Here is a 25,082-nt window from a genome sequence, read left to right on the forward strand (position 1 = left end):
AGGCAAGGATTAGCATGTGTCCAATTGCTATGTACAATCTACGGCTTCAAAATAGGATGCTAGAGAGGTTTCAGCCTATAGCTTCTGTGCCAAACAGAACAGCAAGGAAGCTCCTTCAGAGGAGCCCCAAAGGGCTGTGACCCCAAACTGCAGAGCTATTGCTCTGTTTTCCAAAAGGACAGTGAATGACAAGCATTTGCAGCAGCTTTACACCGGTGCTACTGCCACCACCCTCTCCCTACCTACATGGTGCAGGGCAGCCCAGGAGAAGGAATGAGCACCAACATCTCATCCCAAATCCTGTCTGGAGGGCAGGGTCCCCTGTGCTGCCAGCCCAGAAGGCTCCAAGAGGAGATCCATCCCACTGTTGTCCTATCCTGACGCCGTGGCAGCCTGCAGAGGGCTTGCTCCTGGTGGGCTTTCCATGGAGGAGGGCAGACACACCAGGACAGAAACTCACAGCTTTGCACTGAAACTGGGGACCATACTGGATAGCTGGTTACACTGTCTGCCTTTGGAAAACAGTCACTTATGTTAGCTCTGAGTCTGAGAGGATTCTGGGAGATAGATCTAATTTACAGAAACTTGAGCTGGTTTATAGTTTGCTGCTCACTCTGCTTCTCTAAGAGGGCTCCCTCACTCAGGTCTAGTAGTGAGGAGATGGTGAGCACAGACTCTTCTCTCTTCAGCACCTCCTGTTGATTAACACTTTAATTAATCCTGTTGATTAACACTTCCAGAGCATATAACACTCCATGCTCCATATTGAGAGCAATCCGGCCAGAGAAACGCAAATGGATAAATGCTACTAAAGACAGTAAATTCCTACAAGTCCCAGTGCATTTTGTCACCAAGAAAGAAATCAAATCCTCTGTTCAGGCTGTATTAGTGGAGATGTAGCCATTTGCTCCTACCAGCCTGTTTGAGTCGCTTTCTGCACTGCTGGGGGATGTCACTGGCAGCACAGCAACTCTCTACAACCCCCATGGTTTTACACACAGGTTTGAAAAGCAGACTAGGGAAAAAGAGTCCATCAGATTTTTTAAAGTAGTTTCAAAATACAGGATACTTTCAGCAGATCTGTAGCTTGGAAAAGCCAATGTACATGAAATGGTGACTGTTGGGAGAATTACTTGAGATCTGGGAGATTCTGTGGATTATAATGAAGGAGGCTGTTTATGAAGGAAAAAATCTGAAAATTTGCCTTCTCCTCTGTTATGACTAAAATCTTGGTTTAGCCTACCAAACGGAAGAGGAACATGACTCAATAAACCAGATCCAAAGCACACTGAGGATAATCAACACTTTTAAATGCTGATGCTTTGTATTATATTCTGTGACTACTAATCTGCTTTAAAAATAGATAGCATTTGCTTTTTTTAGCAAGTGCACAAACCCCACTCACATTTTGACCCAATTGCTGTGGAAAGATTCGTGACTGTTAGCTTTCCTTCATCTAGCTGTTTTTCAAGGAAAAGCACCTTTTGGAGTAAATTATTTGGACCTTCAGCTACATTTATACATTTAATTTCACATCTTGGGTGATTGTTCTTTGCTTAGCTTTATAATTGAGCATATTCACATCTTCCTGCGCCTTGGGCAGTTAAAAAATAAAAAAAGGTGAGTTATTACTACAATTTTTAAAAAAGTGTACATAACTATTAAACCTTGAGATGTCCTGGTCATCCCCTCCTGTACAAACCATAGGTTAACAGTTGGACTTATTGATCTTAAGTGTCTTTTTCAACCTAAACAAATACATGATTTTATCTTGTCTGTGGTAAAAATTAATTTAGGGAGAAACTGCACTCTAATGGTAGAACCATTACAATTATTTCCTCGGTAAGACTGACACTGGTGACTCCGTTCTGTTGCAAGTCATGATATAAGAGTTTAATGGTCTTTCCTGTTATACCCAGAGTTCTCCAGAGAGTGCAGGAAGGAGGTGCTGGATGAGCCAAGGTAAGCCAGACGACACTGTACATCATCTTGTGAGACCCCTTTCTGGGACCAGGGGCATTCCCCACAATCACCCACTGAAACCTCTTCCTCACAGGGGCAGAGCAGAGAGCCCCATTTTAAACCAGTGCCCTGATTTATAAGGGAGGAGCATTTCAGTTGACCACTACTGGTGGATGTGAAAGCATCGGGAAGGCCACAGTGCACATTTCTCCCTCTGAGTAGAAACTAGACCAAAGAGAGTAGATCAGCAGGGTCGGAAATCTCCTCTGCCCTCTGTGAAGGTACATTTCTAAGGGACTTAACTGTCACTGCTGCAAGCATTTTAAAAAATGAACTCCCGGCTTTCCGATGCTGAACTTGACTACTGCAACTGGATGCTGTGCACTTGTGATGTAGCTTCTGCTTGTGCAAACTGGGTGAAGCACGTCAACTATTTGTGGATGCAATTTGCTGATACCAGCTTCAAAAAGAAGAGGAACTTTCTGGTCTGAGTTTTCTACTCAGTGTGGAAAATTGAGTCCTACACAGTCCACTGAGGAGCTGGGGTGCTGAACAGATTGCTTCTCTGCATTTTTTCTGCAGAGAAACTGGGACGAATGCTTTGCTCTTCTGCTCAGAATATTGCAAATTTCCAGTAAGGGAATCTTCCCTCTGCTCCCAAATCTCTCTTGTTCAGAACATCTGTCTTCTTCATGAGTGCTGCAGGGCACTGTTGCCATCTTTCCCTCAGCTGCTGCCATGTTCCCCCTTCTCTAGCAGGTTGAGAGAAATCTTCAGCTTCTTCAGTTGAAGAAGATGGACTTGGGAGGCAACAAGGAGATGGATTTGGGCAGCACAGTGTCTGCAAATGATCTTTTTTGATGAGGTAGAAAAAAACCTCAAATACCTTATGTTTGCACTTTTAGGTCCCTCAAGCCATTCTGATAATCACTGAAGGAAACAGGGTATTATTGTAACTGTCTGGCAAGTGCATGAAGAGCGAATCTTACCATTGTGTTTCTGCAGAAAGCCGATGACCTTTTCCAGCACAGTGGTTTTGTCCATTTTGCGAGTGTTGCCTGGAAGCATGGAGCTGAGCTCTTTGATGAGAACATTGAACTGATCGCGCCTCTTCTTCTCAGACTTGTTACGCGAAGCCCTGTAGACAGGGGAAAAGAAACAAAGGATGAGCAGAGCAAGAAGGAAAATGATCATGTACCTGCTCTTTGCAATGTATATACATAAAATCAGCTTGCTGCATGCGTCAGCATGTGAAGATTGACAGTGGAATCCACCAAAGCTGCAGAAGCAAGTAGGAGGCAACAGTTCCCACCTCCTGCTCTTGTCTTTGAGCCACCTCTGGTGCCCAGCAGGGAGATGGAGGCTCTGCTCACTCCTCTGTGCTGCCCCTGGCACTCTGGCTGAGCTTATCAGGACAGCATTGAGCTTGTAGTTGAAGGAACTTTGTCCATGTTCCAGACATATGTAGGTTCTTAAAAATTCATGCAGTCTCTGGGGAGGCACTCAGAGTGAGAAGAAATAAGAATACTGTGACAACAGTAAAATTGTCCATAAAGAAGAGTAGAGACTGGACCATACCCATCTGTGCAGTCTTAACAGAAGAGAGGGACCCCAGCCCTGCAGCTGTTGCATGGGAGCTGAGTTACCTAGAAGGACCTGCCCACTTTGGTCACAGGTGCTCTGCCTACCTCCAGGCTGGCAGAGAAGAATCAGGATATTGTCTTCCAGTCATTAAGATCAGAGACCTGAGTAGAAGGTGCTGCAGCTCCCATCTGGTTCGTATGCCACTTGTTCAGTTTCCTTTCCAGGGTCACAATGACAAGCAGGACAGAGGGCATCAGCATAGATTGTCTGAGGCTGGGATGCATTTCCAGACTCGGGGTCTTGGAAGTGCCAGCAGTGCTTGCCCTTAATCTTTGTGTGCCACTGGGAAAATCAGTGTCAGTGCTCCAATCTCTAGGTTTGCAACAAAGGCTCTACAGCTTTCTTCACCAGTGTTGTCTGTTTAGATTGCAGATTCCTCAGAGACAGCCTGCTTCTGCTGCTGTGTTTCCAGAGCTCAAAGGAAGAAAGGATCTGATTTCATTTGGGGTGTTTTGGCACCATGATAATACTGTCATTAAGGCTGTTGATAATCTTTCCAGCATGCGCATTTTATTTTTTTTAACCCTATGCCAATCTGTACACACACATTTTCTCACTTGTTCTCATGAATACCACAACTGTTTGACTCGGAGGTTATCACTTGGACTTCTGTATCCATGTGGAAATATAAATAAATATAGCCCAGTAGGTTTGTTTGTTCTTCTGAAAGGTCCTCAAGCAGATGAGATTTGCCTTGTCAATTACGCAAAGACTGAAAAATCTGGTTACATGTAGATGGAAAAGAAAAGCCAAGAGGCCAGTTCTCACTCTGACTTTCTCAGTCCCAGCTAACTCTGCTGTTCCTCAAAGCAGCTCCGGATGCACACTGCTGAAAATCAGAGCAGAATTTAGCCCAGCATCTACATCCCCTGCAAGGAGCAGGAGGGCAATAAACATTTTCAGCAGAGAAATCTCTACAGAGGCTTCTGGATGTTACTACTGACAGAGGGGTTATTTTTGTTTGTCTTGCTCTCAACCCTGAACACACTTGGAGATACACTGGATAGAAGCCAATGCTTGATTATTTTACAGCTTTGAACACAAGAGATTGGGTGGATACTGCCTGACTGATTTCAGCTTGCTCTCATTACACTGCAAAAGGCTGTCAGAACAAGATGAGAAAAGCTCCAGCCTTATTCTATTTCTCTACAGTTCAGGGCAATGTTAAGAATATCAACATTTTACTTCCTCATAATTCAATCCTCAGTTCATTTTAAGCTTAAAGAGTCCAGATTTCCCTGAAAATAAAGTAAACCACCAGCTGTCAATAGGGAATGTGTTGCTTAAAAAAAAAAAAAGAAAGAAAAAAAAAGCCTTGACAGAAATATAAAGTATCTATTTTTAACACTTGACATTTTATTCACAAAGGAAATGTAAAAAGTCCTCTAGTGGAAATAACTCTACCAAGATATGAATCAATGATCACAGTAAAGTTTTGCAAAGGAAAAAAAAAAGAAAAGATTGGAAAAAATGATAAAAACTATCCCTGCACAGTTGAAAATACTTCGTTTAGTACAGTTATAAATGCATGAAGTAACATGGTTTTCATCACTTTCCTTTGAAGATTATTTCCTAGCCTTGCTTATTTCACTGCCAGGGCATACAATTACAGTAAGCCAAATCAACCTCGGTCTTAATTCCATACTACTTGTCCCAGTTCTCCTCCCTTCTTGCTAGTCCATAAAGATTACAGCATATTCAATGGGAAAGAGGAGACACAGTATGAATAAAATCAGGATTTTTAGTGAATACAGCTAAAGGCAATACAGAACAGCCTGAATTCAGAATGATCAAAATCAACAATTTAACAGCCATTTTTATTCACTTACATATATGCTGCTTGTTGTCTTAGACAGATACTGACTGAGTAGTAGATGCTACATTTGCTAATTTACAACAAAATGTGACTTGATACTGAATTTCAGATTTCTTCTGACTGTCCAGTGGAGTGTGTTATAAATGCATCAATGAAAGTAACTGTACCACATACCTTCATTCAGATTCTTAAATTTACTTTATATTTCAGTGGAAAATGGCAGGTAGTAGTCTTCATGATTAAGCACTTTCTCATGGTTCACTTCAAGCTGGTTTTGGTTGGAATTTGGAATTCAATTGAATTGTAAAAAAGTATTTTAAAACTATATGGTATTAAAGTAAACTGAAAGAAGAGCGAATAGAGAAAAAAGTGCACAAAGCACACCTTTTGTTCAAAATTAATAAATATCTAAAACCAAAATAAACCTCATCTAGCATCAAAGAACTGAAAAGGAAGCTATGGCTTCTGATCTGAGAAGACCAGAAAACCTCACACAGGTGTTCAATGCTCCAAGCTGTGGTGCCATCATACCCAAATTTTAGTCCTCAGGTCGGTGGAGTGAAGTTGTGCCTTAGGGAGTCAGGTGATGCAGAACAGGGCTCAATTTAACCAGTGCTCTTCCTGATCTTGGCCAAATATTAAACACCTGGCACAGGGGTGGGAGTGCAAGTGCCTCTTCTCAGGAGAGGATGGATCCTTTTTTCATGTCTGTGTAATACAACCTATATGTGGCCTAATAAGTTGCAGCAGATATCCATGGTGAATATGTGTATCTCTACACACACCTAACCTGAGAAACTCACCTCCTGGCTTGAGACTATCCCAAAAACCTAGGCCCAGAAATTTTCAGTCTCACCTACTTTTAACTGAGAAAATAAAAGGCAAGAACAATTTCCTGGGCTTTTAAATCCCCTCTGGTGTTTCTCAGCCCTGAGGGACTCAGGCCTTATACCACACAGAAGGAAAAAATAGCATTTCCCTTGTGGTACAGGACAGGTGAGAGTCCTCAGTTTACAAGACACAGCAGCAAAATATTAATCAAATAGCTTCTCCTGAGTTTGACTCTCTCTAGAAGAAAACCTGTAGCTTTTAAATGAATCTGAGCCATTTCAGTATAATGTATAAATTTTAGATCTTCATGAAGCATCTCATCATTTCAAGCTCAATTTCAACTTTAGCTTTATTTCTAAAAAGCAAAATGAACTTAAATTACAATTTGAAGAAGCAGTTTCCTTTTTTAATTTTTAAAGTTATAACTTTTTTATGCACCCTGATAGAGGCCTGCCCCAGGGTACGACAAAAATTCCTTCTGGGAACAAACGGCATGAAAACCATACCAGATGGTGATGACAATTGCCGATAGCGAGGATATGCGTTATCCTATTTTTTTACATATATGCATTCATTTAATGAATTTTTCTTTTACTAGACAATCAGCACACAAATATCTTGAAGATGATCGGGCCTTTAGCAGGTGAAGCAGTGCTGCAAGGTGGGCTCCTTTCTGCACCCTCCGAAAGGAAGCAAAGGGGAACAGCTGAGCCTGGCTGCAGCCTGTGCTGACCTATATTGGTGAGACAAAGCTGTGGGGAGGAAAAGAAGCAGAGAAGGAATCAAAAGAGATGAAACTGGATCAACTGCTTGTGCCTGGACTGGAAATACTCTCATTAGAGGGAACCAAGGGGAAAAATGTGGGCAACCTCTGTTTCTCTCTAAAGTAATTAAACTGCGGGCTGAGGCATTGATAACCTCGAATGCTTCCAAACTGCTTTTCTGCAGATGCTGGTCAGCTCTGACAGTTACTGAGAGTTTCATTGCCACAGGTCTTCTGCCTTGAAACACACCTTTTCTCTCCCAACAAAGGGTTCACAGTGAATTCCCACCAACTGGGACTCAATGGAGTACAGACTGTATGTGAATATAGGTTTGTGCCAGTTTAAGGCTGACTTTTCGTGGTCTTTCTCTGCTCTGAAGTAACTTCTGGGTGTTTCCATTGCTGTGAGAGAGGCATTGACGAATAAATGAATAAATGACCATTCTAATAGGGAAAAAACCCCACTTTTCCTGTTCTTTTTCTTTTGCAAAAGGTTTTTAAAGAAAAAAGAAAACCACAACATTTTTGTACGCTCTGGAAGCTCAGATGATGTATTATAGTGGCAGAAGAATGTTGTTGGTGCTTCAGTTCTGATGTTCTGCAGTCATGTGAAGAAAATGATCAATGCCTTGGCTTTTTTAACATTTTCCACAGGAAACACTGCTAGGTTATTTTCTTCTTACAGTGCAGCCGGGAGTAGGAGACTGTGAGATGGCAGTTTTTCAAGTTGTGTTTGACTGTATTTTAGCCTCTTGCTCTTTGATTAATTGATTATGGATAAAACAGCTCCTGCAGCAACAAACAGTATCAAGCTCATCACAGAGAGTTACAGAAGAAAAGACACTCACCTCTTTGCCCTGTCTTTCTCATCTTCATCCATTAGATTGTCTAAGCAGTTTTTTCTGTTGAAGGAATGCAAGAATCAGTATGAATTGTCATTATTTTAGCTCTATTTGCAGGTTAATCTCACAGTCACTCCATTTCAATTTCATAACACAGTGATGATATTCAGGTCAGATAAATGTGTCAGCAGTGCTCTATGCCACAGCCCTTGATTTTAGGAAATATCCATTCTGGATAATGTTATTCCTGAGCATTATGCTAGCCCTAGGGTCTCTAGCCAGGGATCAAGGCTCCCAGGCACCATGTGGTGCATCAGCACAGTACAAAAACAGCCATTTCTTGGGGATTTTTTTGTGTGGTGGTTACTCTCTGCAAACTTGTAGTCTGGATGAGCCTGGGGTCTGCTGAAGCAGAAAAGCATTTCCATTGCCCCCATGTTCCCACCAAAACCATCTTCAGTGCAAGAGCCAGCATCACGATGCCTTTGACCTCTCTGCTCTTCCTACGGGGAAGCTCTTCATCCTCCTCTGTGGAATGTGACCCAAAGCCAAACGAGATGGCAATAACTCTGCTGAATTACACCTCAAATTCTAAGTGTCCTTATAAATCCCACTTGCTAAACCATACTAAAAAACCCTCTTGCAGCCCAGTCAGACCACCTGTCCAGCCATGCTGGCACACAGCATAGGGACTGTCCCATCCCCATCACTCTTTTTGCTGATCTTCACCAAAATGTTGTGACCTCAGCTTTGTAGTTCAAATGCTCCAGCAGTGTGAGCCATAAGGAAAAAAGGGTAAACTGGGTAAATTAAATAAATTTCTGCGGGTAAGGCAAAGGGAAAAATACAAAAGCAGCCCAGCTGAAGGCTGAGCTCCTCAGGAACACTTGTCACTAGCTCACTGCCCACCCTCCTTTGCTCCGTGACCTTATGAGACAGTGATGCTTGATCTGTAACCACTTCAGTCCAAGAAGGAAGCCCAGTGCTATTGCACCTCTCATGGCATCTGACACCCCTTTGGGGTACAAAATCCATGTGCTGCTGCATCCCACACGAGTATTTTCCGAAAGAGCAGCACAATGCCACTGGATATTGTCAAAGTCTCATTTTCAAAGCAGTGGCGTAGTGACAGGCAATGATAACACTCTTTTTCAGCAATCAATGTTTTACATTTAATGAGTCCTCAACATGTAAGACATGAATAAAATTGGAAGGGAGAAGGAAGGAAATTAATTGCTAGGCTTTATTTAAGCTCATGCTATTTTTCACATATGAGTCACACATAAATTTGCCTGTTTAAAGAACATTTTATGAAAAAAACAAAGTGAAAATGCAATGATAGTAAAAACAGTGCTTCTGTTACTAGTTCTCTTACAGCAACATTCTACCTGGTCATTACTCACCAGTTAGCTAAGAACACAAAACTACCCCATAACTTTTTATCAAATGAGTTATGAGCAATTAGATCCACTGGTCACTGATTGGAAGGTAAAGCTACTACTTAATGGCACTCAGCCTCTTTGATGAAGGATAAACAGGAAATATGAAGGCCAAGGGACTAGTTTTTTCAGTCATAACTGATGAATTTAAATTGCTGTATTCCCTTATACAGAAAAACATAACAAATAATACCATATAGTTTTAAATTTTTTTTTCAGATATTTGTTTTGACTTGCAAAACAGCCACCATTCCCTTATACAGAAAAACATAACAAATAATACCATATAGTTTTAAATTTTTTTTTTTCAGATATTTGTTTTGATTTGCAAAACAGCCACAGTCAGCCATGACTTTTGACTTGCAAATGAGCCATATAATAATCCATATTTTGGACTAGGAAAATGTATAAGGCCAGCAAAATTCTATTAACCAGTGTTTTACATATATTTTAGGTGCTTATTTGCTTAGTCCCAAAATGAAACTGTTATCCCAACCACTGTGCTTTCAAATAATTCAGGCTAAAATGTCGTGACAATATTCAGTGTGTTTTGTTGTAATTTGCTCGCTTACTGCAACAGAGGGCACAGTTTAAATGGCAGGATTAGCATTCAGGATTTTGCAGTGTTTCTTGGCTAAATCTTTGCTCACAATCATAGAATCATAGTATGTTAGGGCGTATGAAGGGACCATAGATATCATCTAGTCCCAATGGTGGGAGAACACCTTGCACTAGACCAGGTTGCTCAAGGCCTTGTCCAACCTTGCTTTGAACACTACCAGGGTTGGGACATCCACAACCTCCCTGGGCAACCTGTTCCAGTGTCTCACCACCCTCACAGCACAGCACAGCACAAAATGTTCTGTTGCATGCACACTTGTTGAATCTAGGGTATGACAATGAAAATGGGGCAGTATCAGCAGCAGAAGTCATTCTCCCTGAAGGTCTTCCTCTGGCTACCTGGCTATAGATTCCCAATAGAAAGCAGGAATATGTGCACAAGTGTGCTGAGTGGCTGTGAGGAAGGATGAAGGTGGATGAGGCAGTCAGTACTGGTGCTGCTCAGCCCTGGCTATTTTGGAGAAGCACAATGCACCTAATGGAAAGGGGCTTCCTACAGCTGTACCCCATAAACCATCAAGAAGAAATTACACTGCCAGGAAGCTTCTACTCTTGAGATGGAGCAACAGATCGAACTGGTCTGTTCTGCCAAGGATTTGGCTAGATCTGTAAAGCAATTCATGGCAAGCTTCCAGTAAACAAGGTTTCTCACTGACTGACATGAAATTCTGGACCTGCTGTGCTGTTGTTAGCATGAGACAATATCTAATTGTCATTTTGCTTCTGTTTGCTCACATGGCAAAATCTCTAGAGCATCATAAGCATTGCTAACAGGGTTTGCTAGTACATATGTACCATATGAAATTAAAAGTGTTCTCAATAAAATATACACATCACAGTATACAACTGCTGCAAACTAGTATTACCATCTCCCTCCAGAGCCCCACCAGATGCTGCCTTACACCTTGATGGAGAAACCCATGTCAAGGAGCTTAGGTATGCACTTAGTGCAACCTGCTTGCTTTATGTTACTCTCCCAATCCCTCAGCTGTGAAGGTCCCAAACTGCAAGCCTGTTGTCTTTTGATTTAGGAGAAAATTCTGACTCATTGCAATGATGAAGGCAGGCAGTAAATACCAAGGCTCTGTGCCATGGCTCCCCTGCAAAGAAGTGACATAAAAAAACAAGTGGCACAAGTATTTCTCTAACTGTGAAGAATCCTTTCACAATAAGAAAGGGAATTTGGAAACCTATAGGTAAGAACACCACATGATGTAACTCCTGCTGGCAGAGTATTTAACAGTGACAGTTACATTTGGAGCTTCATTAGTACCATCATTATCATCAAGGAGTGAAGACTATCACTCAAAAAGATGGGAACTACTCGGAACAAGGAGGAGAAAGCTCACATACTCCCATCAGGGAGGAACTCATACAAACACACAGAAAGACACATATCCACAAGCAGGGAAGAATGGCATTTTGGAAACAAAAGACTGGCTAAAGCTGTTAACCATGTACCCCTGGCTTAGTTATCAGATGGAGAATTATAGCACAAACATCCCCCCCACATTCATTCATACAATGAATAGTTTCTTGGGAAAGAAGTAATTCAGGCAGAGTGCCAGCTCACTCCAGGGACTCTCCGGAAGAAAGGTTGCACATGTTTATTTTGATACAATCTATTCCCACTGGACACAGAGCTTGCAATATAAAAAATCATCTGGCACTGATCACCTTATCCTGTGCTAGAAACATGTTTTTTATTGAGCTAAGCTACTACTTTTCTGGGCTGGTGAGGTTGGTTTCACTCCTTCCTGCCCTACTGCTCATAAGGATATACTGTAGACACTAAAATGTAGGTAATCAGTTGTTGATTTCCCACTAAGCTGCCACAAGGCCAGCTAATAGTTCTTACAAATCAGCCTGCTATTAATCAAAAAAAATTTGATCATATTCATTTAATTCAGCTGAATTAAATCAGAGGTGTAAATTTCTTTCAGAGGTCCTGGGGAACCTTTGTGAGAAATCACAGTGTTTGTGCTTCCCTGGCTCTTACATTTGGCAGCTCAAGGAAAAGACTGGACTTTTCCTCCTCTTCTCTCTCTAGCAAGGTGGGGTGTTTGCCTCCATCACCTCACAGGTTTTCCTGGGCATTCCACCACTTGTCCTGTACAGGTATGGTCAGCCCTGGGGAGAGGGATGCTCCCACCCACTGCAGACATACCTGAGCCTTACACCTCAGACCTCACCCTCAGACCACGTGGGATGCTGGTACAATACAAACAATCCTAATTAAAGACGATGATATTGCAATTGGAGAACAATCCTCTCAAAGACAGGGGATGGGCAAGGCTTGTATGGAAAATTGGAATGCTGAGATGAAACACCTTAAACTATCCTCTGACCTCTGGGAAGACCCTTCCCAACAACTGCTGCCTTTGTGAAGGAGGAAGAAACAGAACAACAGGGTAGGCATGCTCCCAAATCCTTCTAGACACATTGCTCATCCTCCAGGGCCCATCTCTGCTCAGCATTGCTGCTGTTCTGCCTCAACAGGGCACCCACTCTCCCATGCCCTCCTGAAGGGAGGAAATGGCTGTTAGCAAGGAGGTCAGTGTTACACAGGAGGCACACGGGTAGTTTGGTGGGACTCAGGATTCACAAGCCAGATCCAGCCATGCATGGCATCCTGTGCTTAGTGAGTAGGATCCAATACATATGAAGAAGGCACCAAAAGAGAATAGAGAGGTTCTAGGCATGATCCAGGGGCACAGTTTCTAGGCACCAACTAGCACAGGGGACAGTGTAGCTTGGTCACTGTGCTGGCATTGCTGCCAGATCCCCTGCCCAGGGACAATGAACTAGGTCTGATGGGCACTGTGGTTGGTCAATGGCATCATCCCATGGGTGTTCCCCAACAGAATGGGTTAGACAGGATTTGCCCACACTGGGGAGCACCACTGTGGCTAGGAACTCTACTGGCTTCCCCTCAGCTAAGCAGAGCTCTGAAATGAATCACACTTACAAGTGAAGTATTTCCCTTCCAAGCCCTGCTGGAAGGCAAAGAGAAGATCAGCAAACAGGAAGCAGCAGGAAAGGTCACAGAGTGACAAGCAAGAAGTGACCATCTGACCATTTTGTTTCAAGTTTTTCAAGTCTCTTTAACATGGATGAAGCACTCAGATATCCTACCAGGAAAGATACACTGTGAACACACAACAGAAGGATTTGTACAAACACAAATCAGAACAAATCAACAGATTCACAGGCACATCAAACTGAACTGTACCACTCTATTGTCTTTTTTTCAGATATAAACCTATGAACTGTTACAAGAACATGCTGGAGTCCATAATTAAGTATGACACATTCCTAACCATGGTAATAAAAACTGATTTATCAAAATCAGACTAGACTTTAGAAACCTTTCCTGATGATAGTCATGGTTATTTGAGAAAGATATGTGGCTTTCTAGTGGGAGAACGGCAGTCTGGAGTCACCATGGGTCATGTTACGCTGAGATTATTATGGGAATTACTGTTTTTAGGAGTAAAGAAAAAAATCCAGAAGCACTGTTAAGTGTCCAGCTTTAGAGATTTTTTCGTGACAGTGTGTAGCGAGGTCTTCCTGCATTCAGTAGGTTACTACATTTTGTTTACATGAGAGATATTTAGACGCTCCAAAAAAAGAAAAGAAAACTTTTTGAGGAAAAACTAGACTTCATGAACCTCATGGGCTGTTTCATGTTTCATACATATGTGTACAATGAATCTTTAGATGGTAACAGGCTTAAAGCAAACAGAAATTAAAAACAATCCACATGTGGACAGTAAAAAGAAAGGAATTTGACAGAAATAAATGCTCCCCTCTACTGAACTGGGGGTGACAGGAAGATGGTTATAGGTAATAGAGCTGAGTAGTAAGAGATTATGACAAATAGAAATAAAGGCTCAGAGCATATTCTGGTTTTATTCTTTACACTATTTCTGTATTTTAGTGGGAAGGGGTATTATTTTCCACATGTCAGAAACCTTGCACCCATCGCCATGTGCTGGACCACCTTCCCCCTCCGCCCTGGTGCCAGCTGCATTTTGGGGAGCGCAGCCTGCGGTCCCTCTGTGGATGCAGTGTGATTCACATCGGTTTAAGCCAGGAGTGAGGCGGCTGACGTCAGCGATGCCGTGCTGGAGCGTGGCCAGGGCGAGAGGCATCTTTTATCTCTGGCTTGTGAGCAACGTGTAAAGTTTTGTGCAGTGTTTGGATCTCCGATGAAGATCAGTACATACATGCTCGTTATCTTCCTCACTGCTATTATTACTACTGAATGACTACGGCCATTCAGACTTCAGTGAGCAGGCTGTGAATCCCCATGTTCAACCGCTGCTCTGCTCTCCCCTCGCACGGCTGCAAACAGAAAGGCAAACAAATTAAACTAACATTAATCAGCAAAGACTGCCATCTGTATAACTCAGAGCACTTCTCCGCGTGCCCGTCCCCTTCCAGCAATGCTAAACAGGATTAGCCTTCCGTGGGCGGATGGGGAAAGTAGGTCAGTTCGGTAACATCGCTGCGTGTGAGGAACGGAGGAGGATGTGACTGCAGTGGTCTGCTGGCAGCCCTCTCGCCTTCTCTGTGAGCCAGGAGATGAAGCACCCGGGCTTGTCATGGGGCGCACGATGTGCCTCAGACCCTACATCCCTGCGTGGTGACACCTGACAATTCTAGGATCAGGGATTTGGCAAAGCCTGGCTGATGTATTGGAGTTAGTGGGTGCATTTCAACAAGGAAACTGAGGCACAGGGCACAGGCACAGCTAAATCTTAGCTATTACTGGTTTGTGTACAGCCAAGTATTCATCAAAGCTTACACATAAGTCAGAGTGACAAGGGATGGTAAATCAACCAGCAGAGGTTTTGTCTTTCTGTATTGACTTCATTGGGTAGAGATGGTGGCAGGAAAGCCAAAGCTCACCTCAAGTGACGCCTGCAGAGCATGACAAGGGTAACAAGAAGAGCTTCTGCTGCTACATCAGTAGTAAAAGGTTGAACAATGGAAGTGCAGGACTGCTGCAGTACTGGAGGTGTGTGAAGGGGTGAATTACAGCAAAACAGGTGAGGCTGATGCCTGCTTTAAGGCAGTCTTCAGCAGCAAGGTCTCCCAGCCTCCTTGTTGGAGGCAGGGGCAGAGAGAAGCAAAAGCAACAGGTGAGGATCAACTCAGGGAACTTGAGGAAGCCCAGGGGGGAAGTTGACTGTACAAGTTGATAGGGAGTGACCACTTGCCTCATTGGGTGCTGGGAGACTGCTGGTGTCCTTCTCTAGGCTGATCTCCCATTTTGAGAGGTTGTGGAGGTGTGGGAGGTCCCTGATGTCTGGAAATAGGCAAATGCTGGCCTTCAAGAAAGGAGCAACAGGCCAGTCAGCCTCACTTTAGTCCCTGGCAAATCATGGAGCAAGTTCTGTTGGAGCACAGGGCTGGGCATATGGAGAAGTAGATGATCAAAAACAGCCAGTGTGGATTTACCAAGAATAACTCGACTGCCTGCTATGATGAAATGACAGGATCTGTGGATGGAGGATCAGTAGATGCCATTTATGCTGGCTTCATGCTCAAAGGCAGGGCTGTTGTCATGGGGGAGACTGAAGGAAAGGACAAACAAGAAACCTTAAGAAATTCAGTGGAGCCAACTGCCAAGTCCTGCACTTAGGAATGAAGAGCCCTGAACTCTGATACAGTCTGGGGATGGACTGATCAGAGAGCAGCTCTGCAGGAAAGGCCCTGGGAGGTCTGGAAGGCAGCAGCAGCATGCTGTGCATGAACCAGTGGTGTGTCTTGGTGACAAGGATGGCCAACAGGACCCTGGGCTGCCCGGACAGGAATGCAGCCTGATGAAGGGAAGGGCTTATGTCCCTTCATTCAGCACCTGTTATACCACATTTAGGGCAATGTGACTGGTCTGGGGCTTCCTAGGACAGGAAAGATAAATTATAGGAAGGTCAGTAGCATCCCCCTTGGTGGTGCCTGGTGCCCTTGACTTGTGAGAAGCAGCTGGGATAGCCAGACTGACTTAGTCTGAACAAGAGATGGATCTGGGGACACCTAAGAGTCCTCTCATTGCCTACAAGGGGCCAGTAAAGAACCAGAGCTGTACAACTCCCCATGGTAGTGCAGGATGGGGCAGTGAAAAACAACAGGCATAAGTTTAAAGAAGAGAGAAGGAACTTTTCTCCATGAGGACAGCCAGACAACAGAGCAGACTGTCTGGAGAGGCTCTGCCATCCCCATCCCTGCAGGCCTGACTGGGCAAAACCCTGAGCAGCCTGGTCTGACCTCAGAGCTGGCCCTGCGTTGAGCAGGAGGCTGGACTGGAAACCTCCTGAGGTTTCAACCTGAAGTCAGTTTCAACCTCAACTGTCCAGTCATTCTGGATCTAATTAGCTGGCTATATAGCTTAAGAAAATCAGTCTCCTTGAATTAGTTGCTATATTATATATATGTTCTTGAAATATATTTTATTGTGCTTTTGGTCTCTGTACTAGAAATAGTCTGTGCACTGTCTCCCCTACATTGACATCTCTCCTGCTTTATAAACAGATATGCATCCTGACATTGTATGTCTGTATGTCAGTTTGTCATGCCACTTCTAGATGTTAATTAAAAAAAATTTAAAACTTTTCATAGAATTACCAAAAAAGCCCCAAAAAACCAAAACCAAACAAAAAAACCCCAACAAACAAAAAAACCCCCAAAACCCAAAAAAAACACACCAAGAAAAAACCAAACAAAAAAACCCCAACAAACAAAAAAACCCCAAAAAAACACACAAAGAAAAAACCAAACAAAAAACAAACAAACAACACCCCCCCCCAAAAAAAACCCACCCATACACACAAAAAAAAAGGTAGGAAAAAAGGTCTAACAGGGGAATAACTTGTTTTTCTTCTCTCTCTACTTCTCATGTTCTTAATCTGTTTTAGGTATTTATAAAACTTTAATCCTCATAATATCAGAAGTCCTGAATGTACAAAGACTTTAAAATGTGCTTAACTCTATACTGCTATAAGAAGGCCCTGATGTATGTGTATCTTTGTAAAATCCAGGTCAGAATGTGGAGGTAGAACTGCAAAGATTATTATGCAATTATTAGCTCTGAAATCTTCTCTTGAAAAGGGTCTCAGTTATAAAGTATTTATAGTTGTAAGAATCTGTTTATACTCCTCTGCAAATATTTTAAAAAGTAGAATAATGTAACATTTGACCTATGATCTTCTGATGGTCAAATGCTCAGCTGATACAGGCAAAATATCCAAGTATAACACTATAAAGATTTATTCATCAAAAAGGCAAAGATTTTTATTTTGTTTGACATGAACTACCTGAGAAACACCAATGAAGCAGAAAATGAGTATTTTTCAATGGGACTGTTATCAGTCATTCTCTTTGTTTTCTGGCAGCAACAATTTTGACAAGATCATTTTGACCCTTTCCATATGATTAAACAAGCTATGGTGGCACTGGAATGAAAAGCAAGATGTCCAGGAGCTGACATAGTTTGGTCCCACTCCCCCCACTTCTTTGATTGTTAACTGTTACTCCCCCTGCTTTTTTGTTTGTTAAGTGTTTATAGATGGCGGTAAATAACCAAATTACTATTCTTTTAAAAGGCTCTGGGTCTAGAAATAATTTTTCTAGAGGAAAACTTTCTTCTAGAAATAAATTCTGAATTTTTGACAGTGTTATTCAATTAATTGTCACCATTTACACCAGCTGTGATAACTCCCTCCATACATAAGATGCTGAAATAAAAGACTACATGTTTCTGTGGAGATTTCATCAGGAAAGCAGAAACTAAACATGAAGACAAATTTCCTTTGAGTTTTAGGCACCTATCCTGATGTGGCATCTCCCTCTTCATTAAACAGGACCTAGGGTGAAGGGCTGTCCTCTCTCAGTGTCCTGGCCCTCTCCCTGCCCATGTGGGATTTGTTTGCTTCTTCAAACCAGCAAGAACTGGAGAGCCAAGCTCCAAGGAGCAGGCTGGGACCTGAGCCAGGTCTGAGTGCTCTCCTTGGCCCTCCCCACCCTCATGGGCATGGCAGCATGGTGACACCCATGGGTGCTCAGCTGCTCTGCCACTGATGGGGCTGGAGGTGGGAGGCATGAGGGGACAATGTTACTGTCCCCGACAACTTCCCTGCCCCATGCAAGAGCCAAAGCTGTGGCCTAGATCTGCTGGTGACAGGAAAAAAATCTCTATACAATATTACAGAAATAAATACAGATATCAACACCAATAATCCTATCACTTTTGTGTTAACAGCTTGATAACACATCTGCTTATAACTCACACACTGCACTAAATTTTCTGCTCTATAGTAACTATCATATCCCTGTCAGCAGAACTAAATATTTAATCATCTGGGGAGATGAATCATGAAAGGCTGTTTGGGGGAGATATTTTTAAATGGACAATTTGTTGTCATTTAATTTTAAGAACTTCTGTTTCTTTTCTTTTCAGAAGGGACCCTGCAAGCCTGTGACCCTACAGATTCTTGCTCTGTACTGCTTGCTGTCTCCCTTGCAGGTAACACAACCTATGGAGTTTAAAGGTCATTTCTGACCAGGAGGCTTCAGGGTTTGCCTGGGCATCACCAAGCCTAAAGACAGCAAGGATAGAGACACTCAACCTGCCTGATTGCATGACACTTTGGGGAGGAATGTTCTCTAGTTGCAGACTCCCAGTTTTCTGTGAGTCCATGAACCTGCCAAGAGTTCAGCTACAGCACCACACCAAGGCTGCACCTGCATTTTGTGCCATCTTGGACATTTATGCCCTTGAGTCCCTCCCTCCTGTCTCAGATTGAGCCGTACTCCAGCTATGTGCAAAGAACTGCTTTTCTCAGACCCCTCACGCTACCAGTGGTTCCCATTTCTACAAAGATAAAGTTTCTCCAGCGTGATGTAAAATTCAAATCAGGTTTTACAAAATGAATCTCTAAGGAAAAAGGATAATTATTAAAGAACTTTGTTAGTGCTTTGCAATCTTAATTATGATAATTATATTTTTGTAGCTAATATAACTGAACTCCTGCTTTTAAATCCCATTAACGAGCATTTTTAATCCCTCTCCTACTGGGCCAATAAAACCATAAAGTTGAACTTTACATTTACACAGGGCACTATTTTTAAGAAAAATGACGCACTGTTTACTGAGGGTTTCCATTCCCTTTTATCTGCACTTCGAAGGTGCACCTTCTCCCAAGACACAAGAAATTAAGAAAAGCAAAGATGGATTCAGCAGCTTGGGCTCGATTTCCCTTCTTGGCAACAAGAGGGCACAGTCCCTAAGCCAGGATGGCAGTAGGCTGTGAATATTGAATCTTGGCTGCCATCAGGAGTCAGTGACACCACGGCTCCACTGAAAGGACAAAGTTTTTTCCCTAAACAGCCCAAGGGCTGAGCTTCATCTGCTCTGGGTCCTCAGTCCTCATGTGGACTTCAACAAGAGCACATGAACCTCCCAAGTAAGCAGAGGATGTGACCCACTGCATGAAAGAGAAACCTGTCAGGTGGAGGCAGCAGGAAGTTGCACAGGATGACTTTGCCACACTGGAAGAGTCCCATGCGCAAGCGGGATCCTGAGGGATGGCAGGAGCCATGCTGCACTGGCCAGCAGTGGTGGCAGCTGGGGGAAAAGGTCAAAAGAAATCTCAATTAAAGAAGAAATGTCTGAATACACAAACTGTTAGTGCTGTGTGTGAGCAGGGTAAGGTACCTGCCCATCTTACTGGAAATCCTGAAAAATGCCAGCAAGTGACATTTTCAGTGACACAGTATTTTCTGAGTAAGGTTTATAATCCCTGACAGAGTGGAATTTGCTGCTGTGTCCTGTTATGACCCACCTACCACCACCCAGGTGCAATGGCCTAGTGGAGTTTATGAGTCTGTTTGCAGACAAATATTTTACAGTTATGTAATAGTGAGAAAAAAGTAAAGGATCAAAGACAAAAGAGCATACAAATTCAGATATCTCAATAAAGAAATTAAAACAATAAAGCATATATTGAATATCATCTGCCTATTAATCTCTGGAGTAAATTCAGAAAACTAATTAAAAGCTTCTACACAGATAAATGATAAGCTTCTTTATTCAACGAGCTCAACATATGAACAAACAGAGGTTTGTGTTGATATCATCATTATTAGCAATTGCATTAAAGCAAATGATTTTTGCTGTGCTACTGGGAATACAGTGATTTGAAAAAAACAAAATGTTATGAGATGAAAATTCAAACCTTTACAGTACCAAACATATAGCATTTCTTGGTTTTAATTTTTAATTAGTGGTGACTCTTATGGATCAGGATGATAAAAAATAAGATGTGGAGAAACAACCCCAAAGCCAGTACAGAAACAGGAAAAATCTCTGCTTAATCGTTCACCAGTGGAAGGCCAGCTTTAAGGGCTGACATTGCCTTCCCACATGGGAAATTCTCTAATTTGTCAGTTCTTTTGCACCTTGTGTCCCTTTTTCTGCTATTGGCTTCAACATTCTCAGGGGATTTTGTCTTGAATTTTAGAGGGAGGTTTTTGCCTCTTCAACCGTAATTGATAGATGTTCTATTTTTGTGGTGCAACACGGCTGTGTTACATGATGTGTGTGGCAGTGCTGCATGGGGAGCTTGCAAGGCAGCTAGAATTGCTCTCTCTTGGTCCTCTGGGAATAAATCCCATCCCAACCATCCATTTATGTATCTGTGACTTGAAAAAGAGGATTCTGAAGAACACAAGTTTACAGCTTAAGCTGTGTGTTCAATTTAAGTTATGAGCCTGAAATAATTAATATCAATTTATAGTCAGTTTGGAATCTGATTATTTAGAATCACTTAAAACTGATCTGTCTCCAGAATTCAGATATCCTCTTAAGGATCCTACACAAGGAAATAACTTGAAAAACTTTATATTTTATCCATAGAGCATTCCAGTGATCCAGCACCGATGAGCATAAAAACAGCTTTAAACTGATGAAATGTGGGAACAAGAGGGAAGTGTAACAGCTTTTGTTAATATTTTTTATTCATACACCAAAATCTTCCTACTTCATATCATACATTAAACTCTCCCTATTGACCAAAATGGAGCAGAGCTTTTAAGAAGTCTCGGGCTAATGTCCTCTTGAACACAGGCTAAATGAAGGATACAGTCCATAGAGTGTAAAGTGCACTTAGACTTTAGCTTATTCACTCAAATGCAGCAGTTCAGAAACAGAGAAGTCATTAAAAGCCCCACAGCAAAAGATCAAATTATGCCTCTGCCAGATATTAACTTTGAAAACGAATAGAGACCGTCAGAAAACCACAGTGAAATACTGATGTGCTGATTCACCTTGCACTTATGTACTGCATGACTTAGAACTGCAAAATAATCTCTGTTCTGTGCCAAATGATATTGGGAGGAAAGCATCTTTTGGCTCTTATGGATGCTGCTTTCCACTCATGATGTGCATTTTCCTTTTTCACTTGCAACAAAATTTGCTGTCAGAATCTCAAGCTGACTTGCTATTTTACTTACCATCTGTGTCAAATATTCATATAGGCACGCTAAGTGTGTGTCCATATCCCGAAGGGCATCAGTTGTTGCACAGTTTCCTATCTTTCATAATTATCAGGGAAAAAACTAGGAGAAGGTAAAACCTGACATAATTCTAGATCTCAACTCCAGCTGTATGACATTTTATTTATGTAGATAGCCATGGCCATTACTGGAGCACCACATATGAAAAAAAAAGGACTTGAACCCTCAAGTTTTGCAGATAACCTAAAAAATTGGACTAAATATCCTACAGAATAAAAGGTACTTTACATCCCATCTATTCTGTAGCCAGTACTATGACTGCAGCTCTTGAAACATTATCTGATCTGGCTGTAGAGATGTAGTTCAGCATCAATGCAGCTCACCGTAGGTCTGCTGGTTTACATATTTACCCAGTGTCACCAAAAAAAGCTTGTGTATGGCAGCTCAGTTTGGGGGAGGGCAGGGAGAGGAAGAAAGAGGAAAGAAAGAGAAGCAGTTGGCAGGGAGCTGAGATTGGGGTCGGATTGGGTCTACTTCCAAGTGAAAAAAGTACATAATGTTAAATCTGAACACCAAGACTCTGTGAATGTGTAAACTTCAGCACTCTAAATCTTTCAGCCTGTGCCAATGTAAACCACCTAAAGAGCAGAGAATTAAGTACACTTTATCCTCTCTGACCATGATTGAACATGTTCCAGTCCTAAAATCTGTTGCAGGGAGTCACTCAAATCCCCCAAAGCAAAGTAGTGCTTTTTCAAACAAGCATGAGAAAAAGAGGGACATCCTCATCCAAATCTCAGCCCCAGCCCTTTTGCTCTCTTCTTTGAAAATTATCACCCTGCTGTTTCAAACCACCTCTCTCTCAAGGACACAGGGCAGAAAAAAGTGAAACCTACCTTTCCTAAGCTAAATGTTCCATATTGCCTAAATTAATGGGAGAATTGCACAGAAAATTCAATAAGCACTTTTGCAGTGCACATTGACGTCTCTCTGTGTCACCCACCCTCTCCAATGCTGCTCCATTTATGTCTAACTGCCCTGTTTTTTTTGAAAAACAGCTATCTTGATCCAGCTTCTGGAAGCTGATAGATGTACATTTTGGGAACCCAGCTGTGGGTTTTCTGTCCAGCAGCAAGAGCTTCTCCTGTCCTGCTTCTGCAGCCATCCGTAGCATCCTCTCTCAAGAAGAGAGGGCCAGGACCCTCTCTTCTTGAGAGTAACCACTGTGGGGACCATGGCACTGGGCTTCTTCCTCCTGCCCAAGCACACCCCATCCCCACTCCCCTCCTGTGCACTGATCCAGTGCCTGACTCAGAGGTTCTTGAGAGTAACCACTGTGGGGACCATGGCACTGGGCTTCTTCCTCCTGCCCAAGCACACACCATCCCACTCCCCTCCCGTGCACTGATCCAGTGCCTGACTCAGAGGCCCTGTTTCTGGGGTGGTGCTGGATATCTGGAAGCACATGCCAGCCAAAGCCGGATGGATGCATTGGCCACGAGAAACAGGCATTCCACTGCCACTGCTTGGGTATCCAAAAGGCTTTAAGCTATTGTTACTCATGGGAAGTTGGAACAGAAATGCATTAAAAGGCTCTCTTTCCTTAGATTTGCTCTTCTGTCTTTATAACTCGGAAATATTTTACAGGAAAGAACTGCAACGCCATTGTAGCTGTGCTTCAGTTAGTCCACTGTCTTGTTCTAAGCTATTTTCAAACTGACATTTTCCTGAGAAATAATGAGAAGTCTTAAACTATACTTCACTGCGTACTGTGTGAAGCACACAGTAAATTTCTAGGCAGCTAAAGAGCAAGGAGTGAAATGTGAGAGAATATTTTTCCTGATATATTTTCTCTCTCTTCATGGAAATGTTGATCTGAAGGACTGTAAAACTGCTACTGAATTCTGACCCACATGGCTATAAAGATGCATTACGTGCATCAGTCCAGGAGACAATTCTCTCAATCTTGCTTCCTCTGCAAATTCAGTTATCTTGCTCTGGCACTTTGCAAAATCCTCTAAATTAGTATTAAATTAAATACTTTTAATTTATGAAGGTTTTTAGCTGAACTCATATTTCTGTGACATTAATTATCAAGTATCTTACTGACTCTGAAAAAACATTAATAAATCACTCTAAATGAACTTCCACCTTCCCCCCTGAATTGCAGATGGGTATCATCAGTCACACTCTAACCTGAGAAAGTTGTATTTCCTTTGGATTCATCATTCATCTAATTCCAAATCATGTACTGAGCGGGCTCAGGGCAACAGTTTCAAACAGGTGGTTTTAAGCCAGTGATGGCAGTATATTTAGCCATCTTAATATGTGGATGGATTTTCAGAGTTCTTCTGTGATTTGAGACAATTCCCCTTCTGCAATGTTAAGGCTGATTAGTTTCTTTGTTTGTTTGCTTTCAGAAACAGTAATTATACTGGTTGTCTTTTAGATAAAATATGATTTTCAGGGTATCCTGAGACACAGTGGAGCTCTGGGAAAGTACACGTGACAATAGAGGCAGTGATGAATTTGCAGCTGAAGGGCGTGTGGACACTTGGGAGGGTAGTTAGTCCAATGGGTAAATACAGATTTAAGTGCTGATCTCTTGACATCCACAATTGAAAATATGGAGCTTGATATGCAGTGCTGGTCTTTAGCATGCCTTCACATGGCAAAAAGGTCTGCAGGGGTTCAATATAGATAAGTCACAGCCCAAAACAGTCTAAGGAGGACTGTAGTAGCAGAGCAGGCAGGTGAGGTATTTCAGAAGCTGACAGTGCTACCAGAGGCACCCTTACTATCCCCTCAAAACAGTGTTAAAGAGTGAAAAAACAAATGTGTTATTTCACAGACTAGTCAACAAAAGTGGTTCCCATTTCATCAGTGTTTCATCCTTCATTTGCCAAACCCAACACAAATCTTGGCAGAGGAATGTATTTCATGAAGTTTGTGGACTGACTTAATGTATTAATCTTCACAGTGACACAGATTATTAGAAACTCAATGATATGTGGAATGTTTTATGATGTGCTTTCACGCTGATAAATAGCTAATCACCATGTATTTGTGACAACAGAGCATTACAGAGAGCAGTGATATGTGCTCTGAAAAACACCATTGGTCCTTTTACGCCCTCTGCATAATGCCCTATCATCTACAGCGCTTAACTTTGCAGTCTTGCTTTCAAAACCACACAAAAAACATCATTATGAGAATCCTAACATTTGTCAAAGCCTCCTTTCTCGTCTTTTGTGCCGTTGTTTTTTTCAGTAAAAAGTGCATTACATGCCATTTGACAGCTGGTAATTGTATGTGTATTGAATTAAAGCATTGATTTTAATTTTCAAAGTCAATCTCACTCTCTTTTAGCTGAATGAATTATTTTGTTCTTGAGAGAAAACATTGGTACTGGACTTCAGATACGGGATCAGAGCTTAGACAGCTTGTCCTTAGGGGTATTTTCTGATGCTCTTTTGCTGAAATATCGAAAGGTTCTAACGTGCCCATTACCCAGGAAAAAAAAAAAGATAATAAATCTCTAAACAGCTAGCACAGCTTCTAAATTCATAGCTAGCTTTCAACTATTTTGTGTTGGCTGCTAGGATTATTTTTGCTTGTATAGACAAGCAATAACAGACTGGGCAAAG

At 42.2% G+C, this 25,082-nt stretch overlaps 1 protein-coding gene across 1 annotated transcript in view; it reads right to left on the bottom strand.

Moving 5' to 3' along the window:
- Window positions 1-25,082, bottom strand: part of NPAS2 (neuronal PAS domain protein 2) — a 105,086-nt gene that overhangs the window by 46,434 nt on the left and 33,570 nt on the right. Inside the window, 2 exon segments of the mRNA XM_039714398.1 lie at window positions 2,952-3,100; window positions 7,865-7,918. Of these exon segments, the coding sequence (XP_039570332.1) occupies window positions 2,952-3,100; window positions 7,865-7,918 (203 nt within the window).

The sequence above is a fragment of the Passer montanus genome, unplaced genomic scaffold (assembly GCF_014805655.1).
Source record: "Passer montanus isolate IOZ18808 unplaced genomic scaffold, ASM1480565v1 scaffold3, whole genome shotgun sequence".
NCBI lineage: Eukaryota > Metazoa > Chordata > Aves > Passeriformes > Passeridae > Passer > Passer montanus.